The 25,179-nt window shown below is 46.1% G+C and overlaps 1 protein-coding gene across 1 annotated transcript in view; it reads right to left on the bottom strand.

Annotated features, from left to right (window-relative positions):
• Positions 1–21,239: 21,239 nt before the first annotated feature.
• LOC137435260 (uncharacterized) overlaps positions 21,240–25,179 on the bottom strand; it is a 99,055-nt gene continuing 95,115 nt past the window's right edge. The window contains exon 5 of the mRNA XM_068129275.2: positions 21,240–22,772. Within this exon, the coding sequence (XP_067985376.2) occupies positions 21,505–22,772 (1,268 nt within the window). The 3' untranslated portion in view covers positions 21,240–21,504. The remainder of the gene's footprint in view (positions 22,773–25,179) is intronic.

Below are 25,179 nucleotides of genomic sequence, written 5' to 3'. Positions count from 1 at the left end.
CTTCGTTTTTTTTATTAGTTATGTGCGAATACACTTTAAATAGGTTTATTTGAAATCTTTAATTTTCCACAAACATTCCACACACGCGGGAAAATGCAGAGATATATTTTTTAAAATCGCGTCATGGTGTATCATACACCGCCCAACATGACACCGACGGCAATGTGTCGATATCTATTTTAAATTCGATATATCATTTCATTTTTCACAGTCGCTAACATAGTTTTAGACTCGGTTGAAAAAAAACGAGAAGAAAATCCGATGAAAGTTGCCGTTTATAGAACGAAATGAATTCTCAAATGCCTGTAACTTCAAGGCCATTGAGTCTCTCTCACGCCTTTATCTCCAATCTAACTCACCATATGATTTCATTTTTATCGATGGTTTTAGAGTCGGTGTCAGCAATAATTGAGAACATTCCACACACGCGGGAAAATGCAGATATATTTTTTGAAATCGCGTCATGGTGTATCATACACCGCCTAACATGACACCGACGGCAACGTGTCGATACATATTAAAAATTCGATATATCATTTCATTTTTCACAGTCGCTAACATAGTTTTCGACTCGGTTGAAAAAAAACGGGAAGGAAATCCAATGAAAGTTGCCGTTTATAGAACGAAATGAATTCTCAAACGCCTGTAACTTCAACTTCAAGGCCATTGAGTCTCTCTCACGCCTTTATCTCCAATCTAACTCACCATATGATTTCATTTTTATCGATGGTTTTGGACTCGGTGTCAGCAATAATTGAGAACATTCCACACACGCGGGAAAATGCAGAGATATATTTTTAAAAATCGCGTCATGGTGTATCATACACCGCCCAACATGACACCGACGGCAACGTGTCGATATATATTAAAAATTCGCTTTTGCTTTTCCGTTAAGATATATTACTTTTTCGTTTGATGACAGTCGTCACAAAAACGTCAACAATGATGCCGACATATATTTCTTCGTTTTTATTTAATTCAACATTATTAGCCGGAAGTAAAATATGTTTCAGGAAATTACCGAGAGATATTTCTTCGTTTTTTAAAATTAGTTATGTGCGAATACACTTTAAATAGGTTTATTTGAAATCTTTAATTTTCCACAATATAATTTACTTGCCATTTATCATTTGATGATTACGAGACAAATTCCTCTTGAGGATCGTGACAATTCATGCGCTGCGTGGAAACTTCTATTTCCAAAATGAATGAGACGATCGATGAAGAACGCAGACTTGAACAGGATGCAGCAAGAAAACGAATGAGACGGGCGAACGAGTCCATCGACGAACGTCAATGCAAACTTGCGGGGTCACCCGTGGGAATCCCACGGGCATGGATGTGTGTGACATTTCGACATATTGAGTTAGATGCTGCACATTCATTTTTACAAAATGGTTACTGGCAAGTCATCAGATCCAGAAATGGTGTAAAAACCACCGTTTAGAGGCCATTTTTCCCCGCAAAGCGGGGGTTGGCCTTTTCGGGGACCGTGGTAGTTGTTGTTTTTTTGTCCCCTTTTTGAAGCAATGTTTTACGGCCGGATGCCCTTCCTGACGCCAACCCTTTTTGCCGCCTTCAACGACAAACAGGGAATTACCAGTGAACTGGTACTCAATTAGCCGACCTCGGAAGGATGACAGGCTGAGTCAACCCCCCTGGCATTAATTCGGCGATCGGCCGAGATTCGAACCCAGGATCCTAAGCCGGCACCCTAGCCGCTAGCCCAACACCAGAAATGGTGTCATGAACACAATTTATTTACGCACAAGCACAAAAGCAAGACGGGCCGATTTCCGATTCCGACGGGCCGACGGGCGAGACGGGCCGATTTCCGATTCCGACGGGCCGATTTGGAGCAAGAAAAAGAACGAGACGGGAGAAAAAGGAGAGAAACGAGACGGGGAAAGCCGATTGGAGAGGCGAGTGAGGCGCGATTGGAGAGGAGTGTGAGGCGCGATTGGAGAGGAGTGTGAGGCACGATTGGAGAGGAGTGTGAGGCGTGATTGGAGAGGAGTGTGAGGCACGATTGGAGAGGAGTGATTGGAGGGGAGTGTGAGGCACGATTGGAGAGGAGTGTGAGGCACGATTGGAGAGGAGTGTGAGGCGCGATTGGAGAGGAGTGTGAGGCGCGATTGGAGAGGAGTGTGAGGCGCGATTGGAGAGGCGTGTGAAGGATTGGAGAGGAGAGGAGTGTGAGGGATTGGAGAGGTGAGGGATTGGAAAGGAGAGGGATGTGAGGGTTTGGAGAGGAGAGGAGTGCTAGGTGGAGAGAGGAGAGTGTCAGGTGGAGACAGGAGAGTGTCAGGTGGAGACAGGAGAGTGTCAGGTGGAGAGGAGTGAGGGGTCACATATTATGTGAAATAACTAAATTCACACCATTTCTGGATCTGATGACTTGCCAGTAACCATTTTGTAAAAATGAATGTGCAGCATATAACTCAATATGTCGAAATGTCACACACATCCATGCCCGTGGGATTCCCACGGGTGACCCCGCTAGTGACCTTATAATCCACACACAGCAGAGACACAGGGCGGTAATTCTTCAAGTCTCTCAAGTCACCCTCCTTGGGAATCAAGACCAGCATCGCTCGACGCTAAGAAAGGGGCATTATACCTGTATCACATGCTTCCTGAGCTACGCTTAGGTAATCAGGTCCAACCAAGTCCCATACTTTTGTATAGAATTCTCATGATAAGCCATCCATGCCAGGGGCTTTATCTCTTGATAGGCTGTGCAGGGCGGTTTTCAATTCTTCCAGAGATAATGGAGTCTCCAGCTGCTCCCGGTCTTCTACAGAGGCTTCAGGAAGACTACTCCACAAAGTGCCACCTGCACCTGCATCTGTGCTCTTACCCGAATACAGCTGAGCGTAAAAGGCTCTAATTCGTTTTTGAACACCCTCAGAGCCATTGAGCAAGAGACCATCTTCTGCGAGAACACTCGCTATAGCCCTGAATTGACCTTTGCGTTTTTCCACCCCTTTGAGATAATTCAGGACATATTCATCCTCAGAAATAAACTGCAAACGAGAGCGCACATATGCCCCTCGTGCCTTCACATGACTACATGCTTTAAGGGTGCTCTTTTTTTCTTGGTATGCCTGCAGTTCAGTAGAGGTAAGTGTGGCCAGGTGCTTCTCAAGGTGCAGCAGTTCCTCTTCCAGTCTTTTGATCCCTAACCCAAGTGTTTTGCTCGATCCATACGAGTATTCCTGACACAGCAATTTCAATCGTACCTTGCCTACATCCCACCAGAATCCAAGTGAGCAAAAATCTCCTTTTTTATTCCTCCAGGCTTGCCAAAAATTCAAAAATATTGACAAAAAGGCTTCATCCTGACTTAAAGCATTGTTCAGGTGCCACAAACCAGGGCCTCGACTTGTTTCCGCCAGGGAAAACTTAATCCAGGCCAAGTTGTGATCTGTGAAATGGGCAACTTTTATGCCGGAGTCACTGACACTCTTACACCAACGGTGAGACACGTAAATTCTATCGAGCCGGGATTGTGATATATGACCACCTCTGATACTCGTATACGTGAATGTTCTGTCTGTGGGGTGTTGTATGTGCCAAGTATCCCTCAAGTTTAACAGTGTTATGGTTTGTTGTAATATTCTTACAGAGGGATTATGCGGCTCCTGACCTATTCGATCAAGGGAGGGGTTTAGAGTGCAATTAAAGTCTCCTCCAAGAATTACACACTCTTCACCAGGCAAGGTGAGCATGAATCTCTGCAACCGGTTGAAGAAAATCCCCCTTGCAACTCCTACACAAGGTGCATAAATGTTGACGAAATTGACAACAAATTCTTCAAACTTTGCTTTTATATGTAGCAACCGCCACACACTGGCTTCCTTTACGACAAGTATTTCAGGTTTCCTCTTTGGTGAAAAGAGGGTAGCCACTCCACAAGATGTGTCGGTTAGGTGACTGAAAAAGGCCAAGCCTTCCCATTGGTTTTCCCATCGGGATGCAGCCTCTGGGGTCGTGTGGGTTTCCTGCAAAAAGGTTACTTCAAGTTTTCCCTTCACACAGAATGACAATACCTGGTGCACACGGAATGCATCCTTACAGCCATTGACATTCAATGATCCTATTCGTAAGTTTGATGTCATTATTGTATTGAGAGTTTTGTTTCTGTGAAATTCATCCTCCTAAACGAATTTATATTCAGGCCCGTAACTCAACAACTTTGCTAGAAACTTCCTGACTCGGGCTTGTTCGGCCGAGCCTGAAGTCCTTGTTTTATGTCCCTCTCTCCTTAGTGCATACAAGGAATGCACTAGCAAGTCATAATCTTTCCACCGTTTCAGCGCATTTTCCACTTTCTTCCTGCTATGCAAGCTTTGTTCCAGGAACTCGAGTATCTCCTGGCCGGGAATGCAGGAATGGCGTCCTGCCGGTAGGTCTGTCTCTAAACCAGTCAGTGACCCTTGATAGTCTTCCCCATCACCAATACTTTCCTCATCATCGCTGTCTGGAGGTTCAAGATCCTTCTCCTTTGGTGTACTTGTACAATGTGTCAAGTCTTCTGCCATGTCGTCTCTCAAGGCTGACTTGGCATAATCTTCTGGCGCAGAGGAACGCTCCTTTCGCTCTGATGCGGCGGACGTTGCTACACCTGTGGGAATGGATGCCTCCTCCTCAGTTGGTATAGGAGATCCAACCTTTTGGGGTCGTAAAATAGAGATGTGCTCAACTATTCCCCTTTCTGCGCCAACAGTGAGTGAAGTGACATCACCTGAGATGTCGGTCAGTGCCAGCAACTTTATTGATGCTTGTGTGTCTGGTTCCCTCTCTCTGTCTGTCCCTCCGATGAATGCTACTTCAGAATCCTTTGAAACTTCGGTGTTAATCCTTCGGTTCAGAACTGCTCTTGTAGATGTTTCAATCCCTGGTTTATTTTGAAGCTTCGTTGCAGTTGTTATTATTGGATGCATTTTCTCAGGAGCCAACATCACAGTATCGTTTGGCCCTGTCAAGTCAGATACCTCTAGGTTGTTTGTCTTTTCCGTGCTGGGTTTACTACCTGACGGTCTCCCTTCCTGTTCATTCTTCAAACTGTCTTTGGGTGGATCTGAGAGAGAAGACTCTCCATATCCTGTCGTTTGATGAATAGTTTCCTCTTCTTCTTCTTCTTCCATTTCTTCAGATTGGGTTACCACTCTTTTCTCCTTCAGAATACTAGGCTTTACAAATCCCTTTGACACATTACTTCCCATGTCATCCTCAATTGTACCAGGGTGTTCCGTGGTCCCATCCTCTGCGGGTTCTGATTTCCTCTTCTGTGCTCTCTTTGCCTTCCCTGCTCCCACTGCCTGCCATTGATTTATGGCAGCGGAAGAGTTGGGATGAGAAGCTGGTATAGAACTTTCTTGAGGGTCCACTGCCCTCGAGCACAAAGGAGCAACCGCCTCTCTTAGGTTACCTACAGTGACGCTGGGATCCTCTCGAGGCTGATCTGGACGTTGAGGAGCTGCAACCTCTTTAATGATGGTGGGGCAGTCTGCTCTCCTGTGATCCTTCGCTTTGCATACAAAACAACGGGGTTCGTTTGTCATATAAAACACCCTGTAATTCTTTCCATCAAAAGGAATAACAAACGACCCCTCACATTCAGCCTCCTTTCCCAATTCAATGGATACTTGTCTTTTAAAAGACCAGACATGTTGTAGGGAGGGCTCATGACAGCCCAAAGACACAGGCTTGATGGGTGATCTCAACACTCCCAGTCGTTCCAGGAAAGGCACCACGACATTGTCAGGCACGTAAGGAGGTATATTAGATATAATTATCCTTGTACCAAGACTTGAGAGCAGCTCGACTTGTACAAAGAGTCCTCCCACACTAATCCCTTTCTCAATGGCTTTGTTTGCTGCAGCCTTTGAGTTAAGAAAGAACACAGCTTGTCCATACATTTTCGAGGCTGCAACTATCGTTGCTGGATCAACCACACTAGCGAGTGCATTCACATAGGCCTCTATTTGGGTGATTTGTCCCAACTCGCATTTCACCCCGTGCTTCCTTGTTAACGCCTTAAACGGGTGGGCAGGGCGGTTCCCACCTGCACCAGAGGTAGTAGCGGCCATTTTTGCCCACGTACCATCCAGAGGCATGATTGCTATTAACGGTATATTTCCCGTCAAATGAAAATGGAAAAAAAAATATCAATGAGCTCGTTCGCGAGCTTTTGCTTATTTCAGCACGACCGTACCGGTATGCTAATGATTAACTCAAAAGGATAAACAAACACGCGTTGAGCAAATAACTTATCGGCTTAATCGCCAAAACTATGCAAATTTAGCACAGAAAGTCAAGGGTGATTAAGCAAAAACAAGGAAGTCAAACAGTTTGTGATACGCCACAAATCGGGTGCGGCAAATCTAGTCCCACACGGGTGCGGCCACACGCCGCGGCTAGGCCCAAACACAAAGGGCTAATAACTCAAACGGGACGTCAAAGTAAACTAACAAAATGAACCAACTCGGTTCAAATAACCCAAATAAACCAAAAATACAAACGAAAACGGAAGAGGGTGAGATGGAAATGTCGAAAATAGCACGGCTCGAGGAGCAGCAAAATGGCGTGGCGTGGCGTAGTAGTAGTAGTAGTAGTAGTAGTAGTAGTAGTAGTTGTTGTAGTAGTAGTAGTAGTTGTAGTAGTAGTAGTAGCAATAGTAGTAGTTGTAGTTGTTGTAGTAGTTGTTGTAGTAGTAATAGTAGTAGTAGTAGTTGTCGTGAAAATCAAGCTCAGACACGACTTGACCTCTGGGTAGGTTTAATATCATTTAGATCTGAAGTACATCCTGTAAAAATACATTCATGCAACAGGCATTAAAATCAGAGTATTTCATGAGCAATGGTCGATTCAATATGGCAATGGTCCAATAGAGAGGACAGTCAGCGCAGCATTTAAGGGCGTACATACCATTCAAACTACAGGACTATGTCACGGTGAGTTCCGCTGGAGTGTCCGTGCGCCCCGGTTGTCCCGGGTCTTATAGACACCCCTTTTGAAGCGAGCACACCCTGGGTTCACCTTGGTATAATTTCACTACATTCTCCCCGCCGTTAGAACTCTGCCGCTCGGCAGGTTGCAAGCAAGCATCAGCAATAATCGAATGGGTCACGTCAATCCACGTCAGTCGGTCCACCCGTAGCGGTCGGGGCGGCGAACTTCCCTGCCAGTTCGTGTTCGGAATCTGCCGGGCACGGCGTCCCCAAGCCCGGAGTCCCCCGCGTCGGAATAGCCGCCGGAGGTGGGAGTCGGAGGGGGCGCCCCAGCGCCTTCGGGCACGGGAGTGGGGAACGACGGAAGTAACGGTGGTAGTTCCATAGGGGAAGCTTCGGTAGAGTCCATAGACTCGTAGACAGGTTCATCGATATCCCTGTCGTCGTCCCCACATGGGGCGAGATGGCGTACGGAGACAGTAGACTCGCGGCCATCCGCCGTTAACACGCGAGCATGCTCAGGATTAGCCTGGAGGACCTGCACCTTGTCAACAAGGGGGTCATACTTGCTAGCGCGAACCGCTCGTTTGAGATAGGCGGGCCCCGGTTCAGCGAGCCAGCTGGGTAAAGATTGGATACTGCCGGAGCCTCTAGGGTGGTGGAACAGTCGTTCGTGAGGAGTCTGGTTGGTGGCGGTACATAGGAGAGCTCGGATCGAGTTTAGAGCGGCAGGTAGCGACCACGCCCATTTATCGAGGCCTCGGCCGAGGGTCCGGAGGCTCAGCATGACGGCCCTCCATATAATCCCATTAAAGCGTTCGATCTGCCCATTCGCTTGGGGCCGGTACGGGGTGGTGTAGCTCGAAGCGACATTATGCTGGAGCAAGTAGCCCCTCACCTCCTGGGACAGGAACACCGCACCCCGATCGGTATGCACATAGGCCGGATACCCGAACATAGAAAACAAATTCTGCAGGCACCGAATAACCGTGGCAGCCGACATATCCCCGCACATGTAAGCAAAGGGGAATCGTGAATACTCATCGACGATAGTGAGCAGATAGCGAGAGTTGCTCGACATTGGCAGCGGCCCTTTGAAGTCCATCGCCAAGCGCTCCCACGGTCTAGTAGCCCTAACGAGTGTCCCCATAGGAGGGTTATAAAAACGCGGTTTGAGTTCCGCACAGATCGCGCAATCACGGCAGATGCGGCGGATGTCCTCAATCGAGTACGGCAGATTGCCCTCGCGCACAAAATGCGCGAAGCGCGTTACCCCGGGATGACACATAGTGCCGTGCAAAGTGCGCAGCCCCTCCAAAGTTACAACCCCTGCGCAAGTGGCCGGCCTCGATAAGGCGTCAGCAACCAGGTTATCCTTCCCCGGGCGGTATTTGATGGTGTAGCAGAAGTCGGCGAGTTCGATACGCCAACGGGTGATTTTCTCATTCTTAATGCGCTGAGCATGTAAGGTGTCGTACATAAACGCAACGCTCTGTTGGTCCGTGATGATTTGGAAACACCGCCCAAGCAGATACGGCCGCCATCGCCGAATTGATTCGACGATCGCGTACGCTTCCTTTTCGACAGACGAATGCCTCCGCTTGGCGGAGGTGAGAGTCCGCGAGAAGAAAGCCACAGGGCGGCCCCCTTGGGAGAGAGTCGCCGCTATCGCATGATCTGAGGCATCACTCTCCAAAACGAAAGAGGCACTCTCGTCAATCGTCGCGACAGCGGCGCCAGCGATGTCGACTTTAAGGCCCTCGAAGGCCGCCAGGGCGGCTGGGCCCATGGGGAAAGTGTCGCAGGCCACGAGGGGGCGGAGCTTCGCGGAGAAATTTTGCACCCACTTTGAATAGTTGGCGAACAGCCCTAGAGCGCGTTTCAGGGAAGCCCGATCGCTAGGCGGAGCCATATCGAGCAAAGGGCGCAGACGCTCCTTATCCGGAGAGACGGAGCCATGGGTCACGGTGTACCCCAAAAGGTCTACCGTGCGTAGAGAGTATCGACACTTAGCCGCATTCATGGTTAGGCGATATTTCCGCGCGACCTCGAGGAAGCGTTTCAGATTAGCGTCGTGATGCTCCTGGTCATACCCACAAACCGTAAGATTGTCCAGATAGACAAAGACATCGGTCAAATTCTCCTTTGCAACGAGGTCATCCATAGCCCTCTGAAAACAAGCGACTCCGTTAGTTACCCCAAAGGGAAGTCGCGTGAACTGGTACAACCGCTGACCTGATTCAAAGGCTGTAAAGACGCGATCAGCCCTAGAGATGGGGACTTGATGATACGCACTACGCAGATCGAGAGTGCTATAAACGGAATACAGGGCCACCTGGCGTACCAGGGCGTCCATCCCCGGTAAGGGGTAGGCATCCAGCTGTGTAAAACGATTAATCGTCTGCGAATAGTCGATTACCATGCGCCGGCGGTGGGCCTCACTCCGCACCACTAAGACTTGGGCCCGCCACGGTGACCTACTGTGTTCTATAATACCGTCCTTTAAGAGCAGGGCCGTTTCTTCCGCAATGAATTGCGCGTCCGCGCGAGAGTAGCGCCGCGATTTGACGGCTACAGGGGTACAATCAGTGGTCAGGTTGGGGAACAGTGAGAGAGGCTCCATGTCCATTTGAGCGAGGGCGCACACAGCGAGCGTGTCCGGCCCACCGAAGTCCATTTCCAAACGTCCATGCCGCTTAAGGAAATCAAGTCCTAACAGAACGTCAGCGCATAAAGCAGGTAATACCATGAGATACACGTCCGGGAACGTGCGTCCCTTTATCACAAGTTTCAATCGACACGCCCCTTTTGTGCTCAACCGAAGTCCCTGAGAGGCCATGAAGATCCGGCGGGTTGTCCCAAGAACCGGCCACCCATGTTGATGCACGAGTCGCTGATTGATAAAACTATCCGTGGACCCCGTGTCAATCAAAGCTTGCGCAAAAACGCCCGCGACCGTGAGCGGAATGATGGCCTGCGCAAGGCCGGCAGACCCGGCAGGTATTGTACCGGCCGGGCGAGAAGATCGTGCCTCGCGGGTGGATCCCATGCCGGCTGCAATCCTTCGGGCAGCGTCGGCAGGTTGGGCCTCAGCAGGAGCATTGAAGTCAGTTGGCTCATCAGCAGATTCATTTGCTAGAGTGGGTGTGTGTAGGTCGTAAGAGCCGCCGCCAGATGGCACTCGAGTCACGTGAGAAAGATCTCTGCCGTCTGCAGATTCATATGCCAAAGTGAGTGCATGTAATTCGTAAGAGCCGCCGTCAGATGGCGCTCGAGTCACGTGAGAAGGATCTCTGCCGTCTGCAGATTCATATGCCAAAGTGGGTGCATGTAATTCGTGCTGCGTTTGCCGCACATCGAGAGGAGTTTCCACAGCAGGAGCATGTCGCTTGTTTGAAGTAGGCGTTCGAACGCCAGTCAAGGTCGGTCGCGCTGCAGCCGGTCGCGTTCGCGCCATTTGTTTCGGCGGCCCGGTGTATCTCACCAAGGTCGGGCGTGCAGCCAGAGGCCCGCGAGAAGGAGAGCGGCTCATCAAAGCCGAGTGAGGCGCCCCCTCCGGCGCTCGATCCGTTGGCTCCGCGATGAGCCCATTCAAGGTCGCGCGGGGACGCGTGCCCCGAGCGGCCTTCCTGCAGACCTTTGCAAAATGGCCCTTGGTGGAGCACAGGTGGCATGTAGCCTCCCGAGCCGGGCATTCAGAGCGAGGGTGCTGCCGATTCCCGCAAAAATAACATTTTGCATACCGGTCAGGCCGTGGCCGGGCAGCGGCGGCAGCAGTGAGGCCGGAAGCGGAGTTTGCTTCAGGAGCACCCGGAGTCTCGGCCGTGGTGGTGGGGTCCTCCTCCGTATCCTCGGCGGTAGCCCTCTCCGGTCGCGCGAGTTGAGAGGCCCCCGCCACGACTCGTGGGTGATCGTATGTGTTGGATTGTTCTCGGGCATCTGTATATACGCGCGCCAGCCGTAGTGCTTCCGTAAATGTCAGATCCGCGACCTCCAGGAGTCGGAGCCGCAAGACCCCAGAACTAATTCCGGAGATGAATGAATCTCGGAGCAAGTCGTCCTGCACTTGCTCGTGGGTCCGTACGTCCTGCACGCAGTCCGCCAACAGGTAGCGCAACTCCTGCGCGTAGCGATCGATCGATTCAGATGGTTGTTGTCGCCGCTGGGAGAGTTGATGCCGGCCGTGCACAGCGCTCCGTGTTTTTACGTATAAGGGCTTCAGCTCGGCTAGTGCCGTAGCGTACGTCTCAAATCGAGCTATGTTCCGGAACATGGTGTGATAGACCTTCGACTGTAACACAGACAGCTTCATCGCAGCGGTGAGCTCTGTTTCGTGAGCAGCAAAATAATTCTCCAGCGTTTTGAGCCAGTGAGTGAACTCCGATGCTGATCCCTCAGCTTGAGAGTCGGCTCCGAGAATTGGTACCACGATCATCTTGTGGTCAGCCATTCCGGCGATCTAAATGATATTAAATGTCGTGAAAATCAAGCTCAGACACGACTTGACCTCTGGGTAGGTTTAATATCATTTAGATCTGAAGTACATCCTGTAAAAATACATTCATGCAACAGGCATTAAAATCAGAGTATTTCATGAGCAATGGTCGATTCAATATGGCAATGGTCCAATAGAGAGGACAGTCAGCGCAGCATTTCGGGGCGTACATACCATTCAAACTACAGGACTATGTCACAGTGAGTTCCGCTGGAGTGTCCGTGCGCCCCGGTTGTCCCGGGTCTTATAGACGCCCCTTTTGAAGCGAGCACACCCTGGGTTCACCTTGGTATAATTTCACTACAGTAGTAGTAGTTGTAGTAGTAGTAGTAGTAGTTGTAGTAGTTGTAGTAGTTGTCGTAGTAGTAGTAGTAGTAGTTGTAGTAGTAGTAGTAGTAGTAGTTGTTGTAGTAGTAGTAGTAGCAATAGTAGTAGTTGTTGTAGTAGTAGTAGTAGTTGTTGTAGTTGTAGTTGTAGTAGTAGTAGTTGTTGTTGTAGTAGTAGTAGTTGTTGTTGTAGTAGTAGTAGTTGTTGTAGTAGTAGTAGTTGTAGTAGTAGTAGTTGTAGTAGTAGTATTTGGTTTTTGTTGGTTTTGTTGTTGCTGTTTGTTTTGTTGATTTTGTTGGTTTTTGGTTTGGTTTTGTTTTGTTTTTGTTTGTTTGTTTGTTTGTTTTATGAATGCTCACTAAAAGTAGCAGAGCACCTTGTGACTTTTACACATTCAACATTATATTCCTGTCAGAATTCATTAATTTCCTTTCTTATGCAGTGTCCCCTGTAGGTTAGATCAATAATTTGTAATTTGTTCAATGTGCCGGCGATAGCTTGCCTACTCTTTGTGAAGGACACTGTATGATTCCTGTCCACCAAGTAACAGATGTAACAGATTCACGTAACAGATGGGACGCCCAGTTTAACGTCCATCCGAGGTTCCACACACACATCGATGCCTCGTTCTGCCTGTTAGACACCAGGATGACAGTTTGTAGCTGGTTTGGGATTCCAACCCAGGCTAGACAGCCCGAAGGTGAGACCGTCTATCCGGTAGTAGTGCTTGCAATATGTGCAGTTCCATTATCACTCAATGTAGTTAGCGTCCCAGTTTAATTCATTCATAACTACAGCCGAATATTTTTCTGTCCCATAAATTCTTCAGTTCTGTAAAATAAATTTTGCGCAAGACTCACGACTTGATGAATCTGATACGTGACAGGTTGTCTTCGAGATAGATTGCACAATGGAGGCCGAAAATAATAAATCAAAATTTATAATGAAGGAATCCAATTCCTACAAACTAGAAAGCATCTGAAAATGCAAAGCTCGTCGTCCGCCACAATTTGTATTCGTCTTTGTCTTCTTCTTCCATGTGCTCAAACAACAACAACAACAACAACAACAACAACAACAACAACAACATGCATTTTAAGGCCATTTTCCCTGCTGGAGCGGAGCATTCTTCCACATGCTCAAAATAATGAAAACAGTTTTTAAAAAAATACAAACTGAAAATTGATGATTTTATGCAGCCTTGACCTTTGAACTTTAGATCTTAAAAAAAAACAATCAGCTTCTAGCTTTTGATTGGTGAACTAATTCAGTGACCCAATTTGCAAAATATGTATTTCAGGTCATTCGGCTGAAAATTGGTGATCTCGGCACGCTGTAGGTGGCGGTTGCCCTGTAATTAAAGCATAAATGTATCCATTGAATTAAGTGTGACTTGCGCGATCGCACACAGAAGTTAATTTAAGTACAAAGAAACGTTAAAAAAGCAAGTACACTAAATATAATCTTTTTAACGTTATTTACCTTGAGGAACATGAGACGCTCCAAGCTGGGATCGGAGAGAGTGGCTCTCTTTGCCCTGATGACGTCCTTGCCCGTGGAGAAGAGGCGCTCCACGGAGGAGGCGCTCCACATCGGAGAGGGTGGCTCTCTTTGTCCTGATGACGTCCTTGCCCGTGGAGAAGAGGCGCTCCACGGAGGAGGCGCTCCACATCGGAGAGGATAGCTCTCTTTGCCCTGATGACGTCCTTGCCCATGGACAAGAGACGCTCCACGGAGGAGGCGCTCCACATCGGAGAGGGTGGCTCTCTTTGTCCTGATGACGTCCTTGCCCATGGACAAGAGGCGCTCCATGGAGGCGGCGCTCCACATCGGAGAGAGTGGCTCTCTTTGTCCTGATGACGTCCTTGTCCGTGGAGAAGAGGCGCTCCACGGAGGAGGCGCTCCACATCGGAGAGAGTGGCTCTCTTTGTCCTGATGACGTCCTTGCCTGTGGAGAAGAGGCGCTCCACATCGGAGAGGGTGGCTCTCTTTGTCCTGATGACGTCCTTGCCCGTGGAGAAGAGGCGCTCCACGGAGGAGGCGCTCCACATCGGAAAGGATGGCTCTCTTTGTCCTGATGACGTCCTTGCCCATGGACAAGAGGCGCTCCACGGAGGAGGCGCTCCACATCGGAGAGGGTGGCTCTCTTTGCCCTGATGACGTCCTTGCCCATGGACAAGAGGCGCTCCACGGAGGAGGCGCTCCACATCGGAGAGAGTGGCCCTCTTTGCCCTGATGACGTCCTTGCCCATGGACAAGAGGCGCTCCACGGAGGAGGCGCTCCACATCGGAGAGGGTGGCTCTCTTTGCCCTGATGACGTCCTTGCCCATGGACAAGAGGCGCTCCACGGAGGAGGCGCTCCACATCGGAGAGAGTGGCCCTCTTTGCCCTGATGACGTCCTTGCCCATGGACAAGAGGCGCTCCCCGGAGGCGCTGGAAGGGACGGCCGTGTTGTATTTGGTGAAGACGCGCATCAGGACTGGCTCCTTGCGGAAGGCCATGTCCATCAGCTTGTCATCCTCCAAGACAAGTCAAGTTGGACGATAGAGAAACGATGCTGCTGCTGCGAAGAAGTAAGAAGACTGCAGAACTGAAGTTCTGAACACGGAACGGAAATGGAAGTCAGCGATCGCCGCAGCTCGGCTTCATTTGTATCGGCGCATGCTATTGGTTGTTTGCTATTCAAGCGGCCAAAAAGTAGCGAACTAACGGAGTGGCGGAGCAAAAAGTAGCGGAGCAGCGGAGTGGCGGAGCAAAAAGTAGCAGAGCAGCGGAGTGGCGGAGCAAAAAGTAGCGGAGCAGCGGAGTGGCGGAGCAAAAAGTAGCGACTTACGGAGTGGCGAAGCATAAAGTAGCGGAGTAGCGGAGTGGCGGAGCAAAAAGTAGCGGAGCAGCGGAGCAAAAAGTAGCGGAGCAGCGGAGCAAAAAGTAGCGGAGCAAAAAGTAGCGGAGCAGCGAAGCAAAAAGTAGCGGAGCAAAAAGTAGCGGAGCAGCGGAGCAAAAAGTAGCGGAGCAGCGGAGTGGCGGAGCAATAAGTAGCGACTTACGGAGTGGCGGAGCAAAAAGTAGCGGAGCAGCGGACCAAAAATTAACTTCCGTTACTTGGTCCGTTACAGTAAAAAAAAAAGCTACGGGTCCATTACTCCGTTACCTTCGTTAGTAACGGAGTAACGGACCGGTGCCCACCTATGCGTATGAGCGAGCACCTTGTTATATATTTTTTAAACCCCAAGTTATGTATTTTTTTAAAATAAAAAAACGCCCTCAGGCGATTCTGAACAATTAAAACAATTCGGCGCATTTTGGTCCATTTTTCGCGCCTTGACATTTTAGTTGGTAACCTGCTTCTTGCTTGAACGGTGAACCTCAGGTGAGTGACGTTGTTGCCGCCATCTTTACCTAGCTTTATTACATCGTTGTGCATAAAAGGAAATTTGGTGTCTCGTCTGATCCAAACCGATTGATCCCGTTATTATTCCTCGATCCACAGTTCACTATTAGTATTACCCTCCATTCCAGAGCCGACTTTTCAGTTCAGCTACCTGTAACGTTCACCTGCACTGCAGACATTACCAACACGATTGCCCGATCATGTTCTCCACAGAGAAGGTCGGTACACTGATTTACACCATAAAACATCACCTTGTGAGGTGAGGTACCTGGCGAGGTCGATCCGAACACAAATGGCGGGTTGTAATCTCATTGGTCCTTGTACGAAGGACGCGTCACGTTAACCCAACATTATTACCACGTGGTGAAAACATTAACATGGGTTTTGAACGTTTCGCGGAAGCAGATTCGTCACGATCAAAAACGAATCATAAATCTTCACTTTTTACCCACAATTCCTCGTCTGGTGTTCTCATAAAAATAGTTTGTTTCCCAATTTATTGACTCGATACACAAATGCTGTTCAATTTTCAAGTCAATCTGATGAAATATGACAATTTTAGAAATTCGACCAAAAAAGTTTCCCCAGACGTCCAGGGTGCTGCCGCAGGTGGAGTGAGGTACAGTGAGGGGTCGAGCCCGGCCCGAACCACTGAGTCTGGACCATCACGCCATGGGCCACAACCTCGACGGAGGTTGTTGAAGGGGAGCCGGGACACAACAAAAAGTGCAATTCCTTTTGGTCCAGGATGGAGAGACCTGGTCTGCAGCCAAATTGGTGATTTGAGATGAGGTTGTTCAAGAAAAGGAAGGATTTCATATCAACTGTGATGATGGATTCCATAACCTTGCTGATGATTAGAAGCAAGCTGGTAGGTCTGAAGTTAAAGAGAATCGGTTTTGCACCTTTTTATGCAATGCATTGATGTTGGCTCATTTCCAAGCACATGGAAGATGACGTCAGGCAAATGATGAGAATGAAACTGGCAGGGAGAGCATGTGCGAGAGCATGTGCAAGAATATATGTGCAATGGAGGATGTGCAATAGAGGATGTGCAATAGAGGATGTGCAATAGAGGATGTGCAAGAGTGGATGTGCAATAGAGGATGTGCAAGAGATGATGTGCAATAGAGGATGTGCAAGAGGGGATGTGCAATAGAGGATGTGCAAGAGATGATGTGCAAGAGATGATGTGCAATAGAGGATGTGCAATAGAGGATGTGCAATAGAGGATGTGCAAGAGGGGATGTGCAATAGAGGATGTGCAATAGAGGATGTGCAAGAGGGGATGTGCAATAAAGGATGTGCAATAGAGGATGTGCATTAGAGGATGTGCAAGAGGGGATGTGCAATAGAGGATGTGCAAGAGGGGATGTGCAATAGAGGATGTGCAATAGAGGATGTGCAATAGAGGATGTGCAAGAGGGGATGTGCAATAGAGGATGTGCAATAGAGGATGTGCAAGAGTGGATGTGCAATAGAGGATGTGCAAGAGGGGATGTGCAATAGAGGATGTGCAAGAGGGGATGTGCAAGAGATGATGTGCAATAGAGGATGTGCAATAGAGGATGTGCAAGAGGGGATGTGCAATAGAGGATGTGCAATAGAGGATGTGCAAGAGATGATGTGCAAGAGATGATGTGCAATAGAGGATGTGCAATAGAGGATGTGCAATAGAGGATGTGCAAGAGGGAATGTGCAATAGAGGATGTGCAATAGAGGATGTGCAATAGAGGATGTGCAAGAGGGGATGTGCAATAGAGGATGTGCAATAGAGGATGTGCAATAGAGGATGTGCATTAGAGGATGTGCAAGAGGGGATGTGCAATAGAGGATGTGCAAGAGGGGATGTGCAATAGAGGATGTGCAATAGAGGATGTGCAATAGAGGATGTGCAATAGAGGATGTGCAAGAGGGGATGTGCAAGAGGGGATGTGCAATAGATGTGCAATAGAGGATGTGCAAGAGGGGATGTGCAATAGAGGATGTGCAATAGAGGATGTGCAAGAGGGGATGTGCAATAGAGGATGTGCAATAGAGGATGTGCAAGAGATGATGTGCAAGAGGGGATGTGCAAGAGGGGATGTGCAAGAGATGATGTGCAAGAAGGGATGTGCAAGAGGGGATGTGCAATAGATGATGTGCAAGAGGGGATGTGCAAGAGGGGATGTGCAATAGAGGATAGGATGTCCGCGAGCCATGCGTGGACATTTCCAATTATTTGTGAGGTCAAAAGGATTCTCTCCCGAGTGCCATTCCACTTGTTCTCTTTTGCCAAGTGTCGATCTATGTGATTTTTCATTTGTGCGATTGTCTGTCCTCTCACTTATACTTGCCTACAGGTCACAATTTTAAACCGATCTTCACGAAACTTCAACAATGGTAGGGTTGGTGGTCCGACAAAATCCGATATATTTTATTAGATCAAACAGTCAACATAGCCCAAGGTCAACCACTTTTATTCAAATTTCTAAAATCATCAAATTTCATCTGATTGACTTGAAATTTGAAGAGGATTTTCATATCAGCTAACTGAATTCAACAACCAACTATTTTTGAGATCAACATCAGCCAAAAGGTCAACATAGGCCAAAGGTCAACAACCTTTTCAAATTTCTAAAATCCTCAATTTTCATCTGATTGACTTGAAATTTGAATAGCATTTACATATCAGGTCACTGAATTCAGGTCACCAATTATCTTTGAGGTCAACATGGGCCAAATTTCAAAAAGTCAATTTTCATCCGATTAACTTAAAATTTGAAGACGATTTGCATATCAGGTCAGTAAATTCAACCACCGACTATTTTTGAGGTCAAAAGGATGCTCCACCGAGTGCCATTCTAATTTGTTTTGTTTTGCCAAATGTCGCTCTGTGAGTGATTTTTCATTTGTCTGTCTGGCTGTTTCTCTACACAGAACGTGAGTATGCTTTTCTCTGCAACCGTTGGACAGTTAGCCAATTAATTTTCACCATAGGAGCGCCTCCTTTTGAATAATTTTTGTGATAGTTATGACGTCATATGTCACGTGGTACAGGCGCCATCTTGGAAAAATCGAAAAACTTTGCACCTCTATATCTCTGAAACCGCTGCCTGGAATTTTTTTTAAAGATGTCTAATCGTAAGTACTCCCCATGGGAACAACATATGTTCATGATGTCATAGGTGCCTTCATTATGACGTCATAATTAGACAAACAGAACACTCAATCCAATCAGTTTGAAATTTCTTGAGAAAAATTATATGGGAGAAATTGATGACGTCATCAGTCACGTGTTTTGGCAGCCATATTGGATTGAACATAAATCGACATCATCAACAAACCACACAAACACACCAGCTAATAAACACCACACAAAATCGTCCTGGTGAGGGTCTGCAATCTTTGATTGCTCTTTCTTGTTCTATGTGTTTCAAGTTAACAATGAACAATACACCGCTTCAATCTAGTAACTTTGATGATTCAGGAAGTTGAGGAAGAAAACTTCATGGCGGACATCTCTACCTCCTTGGAGAGGAAGTTTTGCGAATGTAGAAACCCAAGAGGCTTGTGTTTATGTGTTATTGTTGGTATTTCTGGGACTTGGTGTTGTTGTTGTTGTTGGGAGTTTTCCGTTATCCGAGTGTGGAGCTGTGATGAGATCCCGCGTAGCTGTGATGTGATTGGTGAGACATCAGTGCATCAGAGCTTTATTTACAGTTTACCATTTACAGCTTTACATTTTACCATTTACAGCTTTAGTATGCTTATGTTTACCTCCGCCACCGAAGGTGGATGGAGGTTATGTTTTCACCCCTGTCTGTTTGTCCGTTTGTTTCTTTGTTTGTGAACAAAATATCTCAAAAAGTTGTGGACGGATTCGGACGAAATTTGGCAGAGATGTAGCAATGTCACAAGGACGAAATGTTTAGATTTTGGTGAAGATCCGGATTCGGATCCGGCTCCTAGAATTTTTAAAGTGATTCTTCACTATTGGGAGACAGGGCCAAAAACGATACGTAGCAGGATATATAAAAAGTTGTGGACAGATTTAGGCGAAACTTAGTGGACCGGTTGGGTGTCTGACAAGGACAAATAGATTCGATTTTGGTGAAGATCTGAATATGGATTCGGATATGAGATTTGTTTTATTTTTTAAGTGATTCTTCACCATTGGAAGATAGGGCCAAAAACTATACGTTGTGGGATATCTCAAAAAGTTATGGATGGATTTGGACGAAACTTGGTGGACAGGTTGTGCATGTGACAAGGAAGAATCAAATCGTTTTGGGGAATATTTGAATATGGATTCGGATTTGCGAACATTTTTTTTTGAAGTGATTCTTCACCATTGAGTGATGGGGCCAACCTGGCGGAGGTATGCTCTCCACTGAGTGCCGTTCTCATTATACATGTTTTGCTTATTCATCAGATATCGCTTTGATTGGGTGGATTAAAGCCTTCATACTGAAGTCGGCTTGTTTCTATTCGACATCAAGTCTGAAACAAATTGGCATTCTGCAAAATAAGCCGATAGGCAGTGTTTTCCATGCTAACAGAAAGAGTCGACAGTATCACACCCTGACAGGCAGCAGATTGGCAAGATGTTTTGCTGCTCAGTTAAGTGGATCAAAGATAGCATGAACAGGAATGTAGCGGGTCATTTGTGTTTGTTTTCCATCACGTCCTGTCAGGAACTAGACTTCTTTTGCTTTTATTGCCGGACATTTGTGGATAAGGAGACATAAGACATCTGTGTTAGGACTGCATCTAACAAGAGTGGGCACCATTTTTAGCCACTGCGATTGCATGAAGAATAATTCTTGTATCAGCTTCGTCCTGGATTGAACACAATGATTCTATGTTTTTTACCTCATCTTGTCTGGTTAATGGTGTTGTTTCCTCTTGGCCACCACTGATATACATTGTCTGCTCAGCTTTCAGCTGTTCTGAAGCATGTTGCACAATATACTCCGTGTAGTAACCGTGCAAGGCTTGCCTTTTTGGCGATGGGTCAAAAACTGTTTCCAGTTTTGAGGGACTGAAACATCTCCCTGAACAAGATATACCTGGCCTTGGCACGCTCCCCTCTTTGCACAGGCCTGGCCCTTTACACTGTTCTCCATTACTTGTTAAAGATGATGTGTATCTGCTTGACATTATCTTCTGGTGTGACTGTGCCGTTGTGCATGAGATGGCCAATGAAACATTCAGCCATGGCTCTAAAACATATCTTCACCAGGGTCACTGTTTTATGAGGTCCCATCATCTGTATGGTTGCATGTCCATCAAAGATAATAGCATTGCATCTCTGGATTTCTGCAATCTTGTCTCCAGGTACTAACTCTTGAAGTTTGTGCATTAAATATGACTGGGTGCAGGACATAATGGCACCATTCTCGGTCAAGAGACTTAGTGGTAGTAGAGCATTCTCAAATGCAAGCATTCTTTTTAGAAGCACCTTCGTGTGTGCATTCACAGCCAGAAGTCTGAGATACACCACTTCACCATCGATGGATACATCCTTGTGACGCACCTTCGTATACAAGATCGAGGCTCATGTAAGAAAAGCTTTACCTTTTCATGCATATCACCTTCACCTTTTCATGCATATCAGACATGGTCCGAATTTTTACCATGTGCTCGCGAAGCAAAAAGCAGGGTTAGGCGATCAGTTGCGCGTGTGCGTGTCTGCATTTTAAAAATTCATTTTGTCAGCAACCGTTGGTCCGACTGACACGAAATTCAGCTGTTCTGAAGCTTGTTGCACTGTACCTTGTGTTGCAGGATGTGACCACAGTGCGGTGATGCTTGTTCAATTCTAATACCTGGCCCTATTCCAAATTTTCAGGTTGTTTATACAAAAGTATGTGGATACAGACACCCCAATAGCAATGCCGCCTTTTCCTTTCGTATACGAGTCCTCTGCGAAATTGTAATTCTTTGTTGTCTATGTTGAGAATGTGAATATCTTGTTGGTTGTTGTCTCCATATGTGGGTTCCAGGAGGTGGGAGGAAGTTCTCCCAGAACTGAAAATCTCCACCTCCTTCTTTGGGAAAGGATCATAATTCACAAAACAGATTTTGAAACCTCATTTTAATAGCTTTGTTCCAAGGGGTGTTTTTAGCATCCTCACTGAACCGCTGACAGCCTCCACTTGTAGCTCATTTGTCGTGATATTCCCCAGAATGTTTATTAATTACTCAGTAAGGGTTATCTTGATCATCCCTGTTGCTCCGAATATCACTGGTACAATTTCAACTTTCTTAAATTTACAAGAGCTCTTGACCTCATTTTTCAGATCCTGGTATTTGAGCATTTTATTGGTTTCTGCAGCATTTAGTTCAAAGTCATTGGCAAATCTCTTCTGTGTGAGATCTGAGATGACAATGCAAACTGCTTGACAACATGAATGTCTTGTTACAGACAGTGCACTTGTAAGGCCTATCTCCTGCATGAATTCTAAGATGAGAATGCAAATGTCCTGATTTCATGAATGTCTTGTTACAGATTGTGCACTTGTAAAGCCCCTCTCCTGTATGAATTTTAAGATGAGATTGCAAACTGCCTGACAGCGTGAATGTCTTGTTACAGATTGTGCACTTGTAAGGCCTCTCTCCTGTATGAATTTTAAGATGAGATTGTAAACTGCCTGACAACATAAATGTCTTGTTACAGATTGTGCACTTGTAAGGCCTCTCTCCTGTATGAATTTTAAGATGAGATTGCAAACTGCCTGACAGCGTGAATGTCTTGTTACAGATTGTGCACTTGTAAGGCCTCTCTCCTGTATGAATTCTAAGATGAGATTGCAAACTGCCTGACAGCATAAATGTCTTGTTACAGATTGTGCACTTGTAAGGCCTCTCCCCTGTATGAATTTTAAGATGAGAATGCAAATGTCCTGACTGCGTGAATGTCTTGTTACAGATTGTGCACTTGTAAGGCCTCTCTCCTGTGTGAATTTTCAGATGATATTGCAAACTGCCTGACTGTGTGAATGTCTTGTTACAGATTGTGCACTTGTAAGGCCTCTCTCCTGTATGAATTCGAAGATGAGAATGCAATTTGCCTGACAGCATGAATGTCTTGTTACAGATTGTGCACTTGTAAGGCCTCTCTCCTGTATGAATTTTAAGATGAGAATGCAAAGTGCCTGACTGTGTGAATGTCTTGTTACAGATTGTGCACTTGTAAGGTCTCTCTCCAGTATGAATTCTAAGATGAGATTGCAAACTGTCTCTCCGCGTGAATGTCTTGTTGCAAACTGTACACTTGTGCGTCTTTTCTCCTGTGTGGTTAAGCATGTGGTTTTTTAAAAGACTTGATTTTGAAAATGCTTTGTTGCAAAATTTGCACTCGTGAGGTTTTCCCACCACGTATCCTTTCAGCTCTCCTTGCAAAAACTTTGATGTGTGGGATGACTTATTAGCAACAACAGATATTTCTCTATGCTGCCTGAACTTATCAACATAATGAGTTATATTTAAGTTGTGTTTCGGTTTCTTGTTGCATGGTTGCTGTTCTTGTTTTTCCGTGCGAGGTCTGACTTGGACATCAGGAACGCAGCCTGGAACACTTGTATCAGAATTCTTCTGAGTATACTCAGTTTGATGGCCTGAGGAGGGGTTGAGGGGCAGAAACAAATCAGACATAAATTTGAATTGGTTAATAAAGGGTTATTTATTCAAAGTTGAAACACAAATTATATTTATTCCTTGTAAGTACAATGTGGACAGTTAAAGTCCATCTCAAATGTCCAATTTGTCAAATGTCCAAATTTCTGAAACAATCTGATTAATTAGATAAACATGGAAGTTTGATGCAATGAAAGAGAAACATCATTCTAAAAAGAAACGAGAAAGCCTGTTGCGTATGCTAATTATGACAAAAACAGCCAAAAGAAAAATAGAGGTTCCAGGGAACCTGAACTCAACTGGTCTATATCAATATGGTTAGAATATGCATAATAGTTTATATGTGCTAAAAATATATATGACAAAAATTGATTTTTCAATATGGCCACCCATGGGCGTGCAACGCCCAAATGCAATCCCAAACTAGTTTATGTCTTAAAGATGCTATGTAAGTTTCATCAAATTTAATCAATATTTGTGAATTTTAGAGCGGAGACGTCGAATTGTTTACAGACGACAGACAGACAGACAGACGACGGACGACGGACACTGGGTGTCGACAAAAACTCAGCTGGACATAGTCCAGTTGAGTTAAAAATTGTCAATTTTGTGCGACCTTACCCTTTAGACATCAAAACCAATATGTTTCAGTGACCCAATATGCAAACCCTCCTCAAACTTCAAGTGAATCACATGGATATCGACGATTTTGTGACCTTCACCTTTGACCTCAAAACAACTGGATTCCCCAGCATCTTATTGGTGAAGCAATTCAATGATGCAACATGCAAATTGTGTTCAAATTTAATCAATTCAATCGATGAAAATTAACGATTGCACGCCTCCTTGACCATTTAAACAAAAAAGAAATTTTCATCTCATCAGATCACAGAATATTTTGCGTCATGCTTTGAGTCTTTCACATGCCTTTTTGCACCAGGCATGTTGTCATGTGCCTTTTTCTCAGGAGTGGCTTCTGTCTGGCCACTCTCCCATAAAGCCGAGATTTGTGAAGTGCTGCAGAGACTTGTCCTTCCAGCAGGTTCTCCCATCTCCATCATACAGTTCTGTAGTTCTTTCACAGTGGTCATTTGGTTCTTCATCACCTCCCTGACCAAGGTCCTTCTTGCCCTGTTGCTCAGTTTGTTCGGACGGCCAGCTCTCAGAAGAGTCTGGGAAGTTCCATACCATTTCCATTTCTCAATGATGGAGCTCACTTTGCTCTTGGGAACTTTCAACACTAGAAATTGTTTTATTGATCTGTGCCTCCTCACAATTATCTCGGAATTCTACGGACAGTTCCTTCATGGTAGAGTTTCAGCTCTGAAGTGCACTGTAAACTGTGGGACCTTATATCGTTGTTTGTTTCCAAATCATTTCCAATCAAGTTGTAGAGACACCTCAAAGGAAATTGGATGCACCTGAGCTCAATTTGGAGTGGCATCGCCAAGGGGTTGAATACTTATTGACTTAAAGGAAGAATCCAGACCCCAAATTTTTTTTTAAGTTAACTGCTTCTACATAATCTTTGATCAGTACATAACATCATCTAAAAAAAAAAAATCAACACGCAAAGTCGTTTCCTTGTAATCCGACCTTAAATGCGTCAATAATATACCATCGACGAAAACGCTTCTGCAAATCTTAGACCACGTGCCCATGCACACACAGTATGACGTCACACGAGGTGATCGGGGAAGCCGGAAATACTTTACACATGGTTTACAATACAATACAATATTGTGGAGTGTTTCTATTCTAGTTATATTGTCCTGCATATCGGATTCTAAATGGTTTTAGTTGTGTTTTGTATGGGTGCAGCAAAGTCTCAGAGCCTTTTGTGCGAACACTGCATGGATTCCCGAAGGATGTTGCCAGTAATAACACTTGGAAGAGATTTGGCCGACGAACTCGAGCACGATGGAAAGGTCCTACCAAGTCGACGAGGCTTTGCAGTGAACATTACAAAAGTGAACAAAATATAATGTACAATAGGGAATCAATTTATTTTGCTGGTTTATACCAATATTTGCATGTAAAGTGTAAACAACGTTTAATGATTGAAGAGCCCCTTTAAAGTATGTACACAACCATAAATTGAGAGATTATGAACCCCCCTTTCATTCAAGAAAAACAATGGTGTTATAATCATAAACACAGGCTCGAATGCGAATGTATAGTCACTGTGTGTCCCCAAAGACACTTGCAATGCATCGGCCTTGGCCTACACAAAATCGTAAATGACATTTGCGTCATGTATAAAATGTGGGCTATCCATCCCCCCCCCCCCTCCACCCCCCTCCTGGGATGCAAGCATAATTGTTCATGTATCGATTTATTTCGGGGTCCAGCGGAACATGCCTGCCATAAATATAAATAAATTGGCCA

This window comes from Myxine glutinosa, chromosome 1 (genome assembly GCF_964187855.1).
Source record: "Myxine glutinosa chromosome 1, kmMyxGlut1.1, whole genome shotgun sequence".
Classification (NCBI taxonomy): Eukaryota; Metazoa; Chordata; class Myxini; order Myxiniformes; family Myxinidae; genus Myxine; species Myxine glutinosa.
This window is presented reverse-complemented; position numbering and strand designations above follow the sequence as displayed.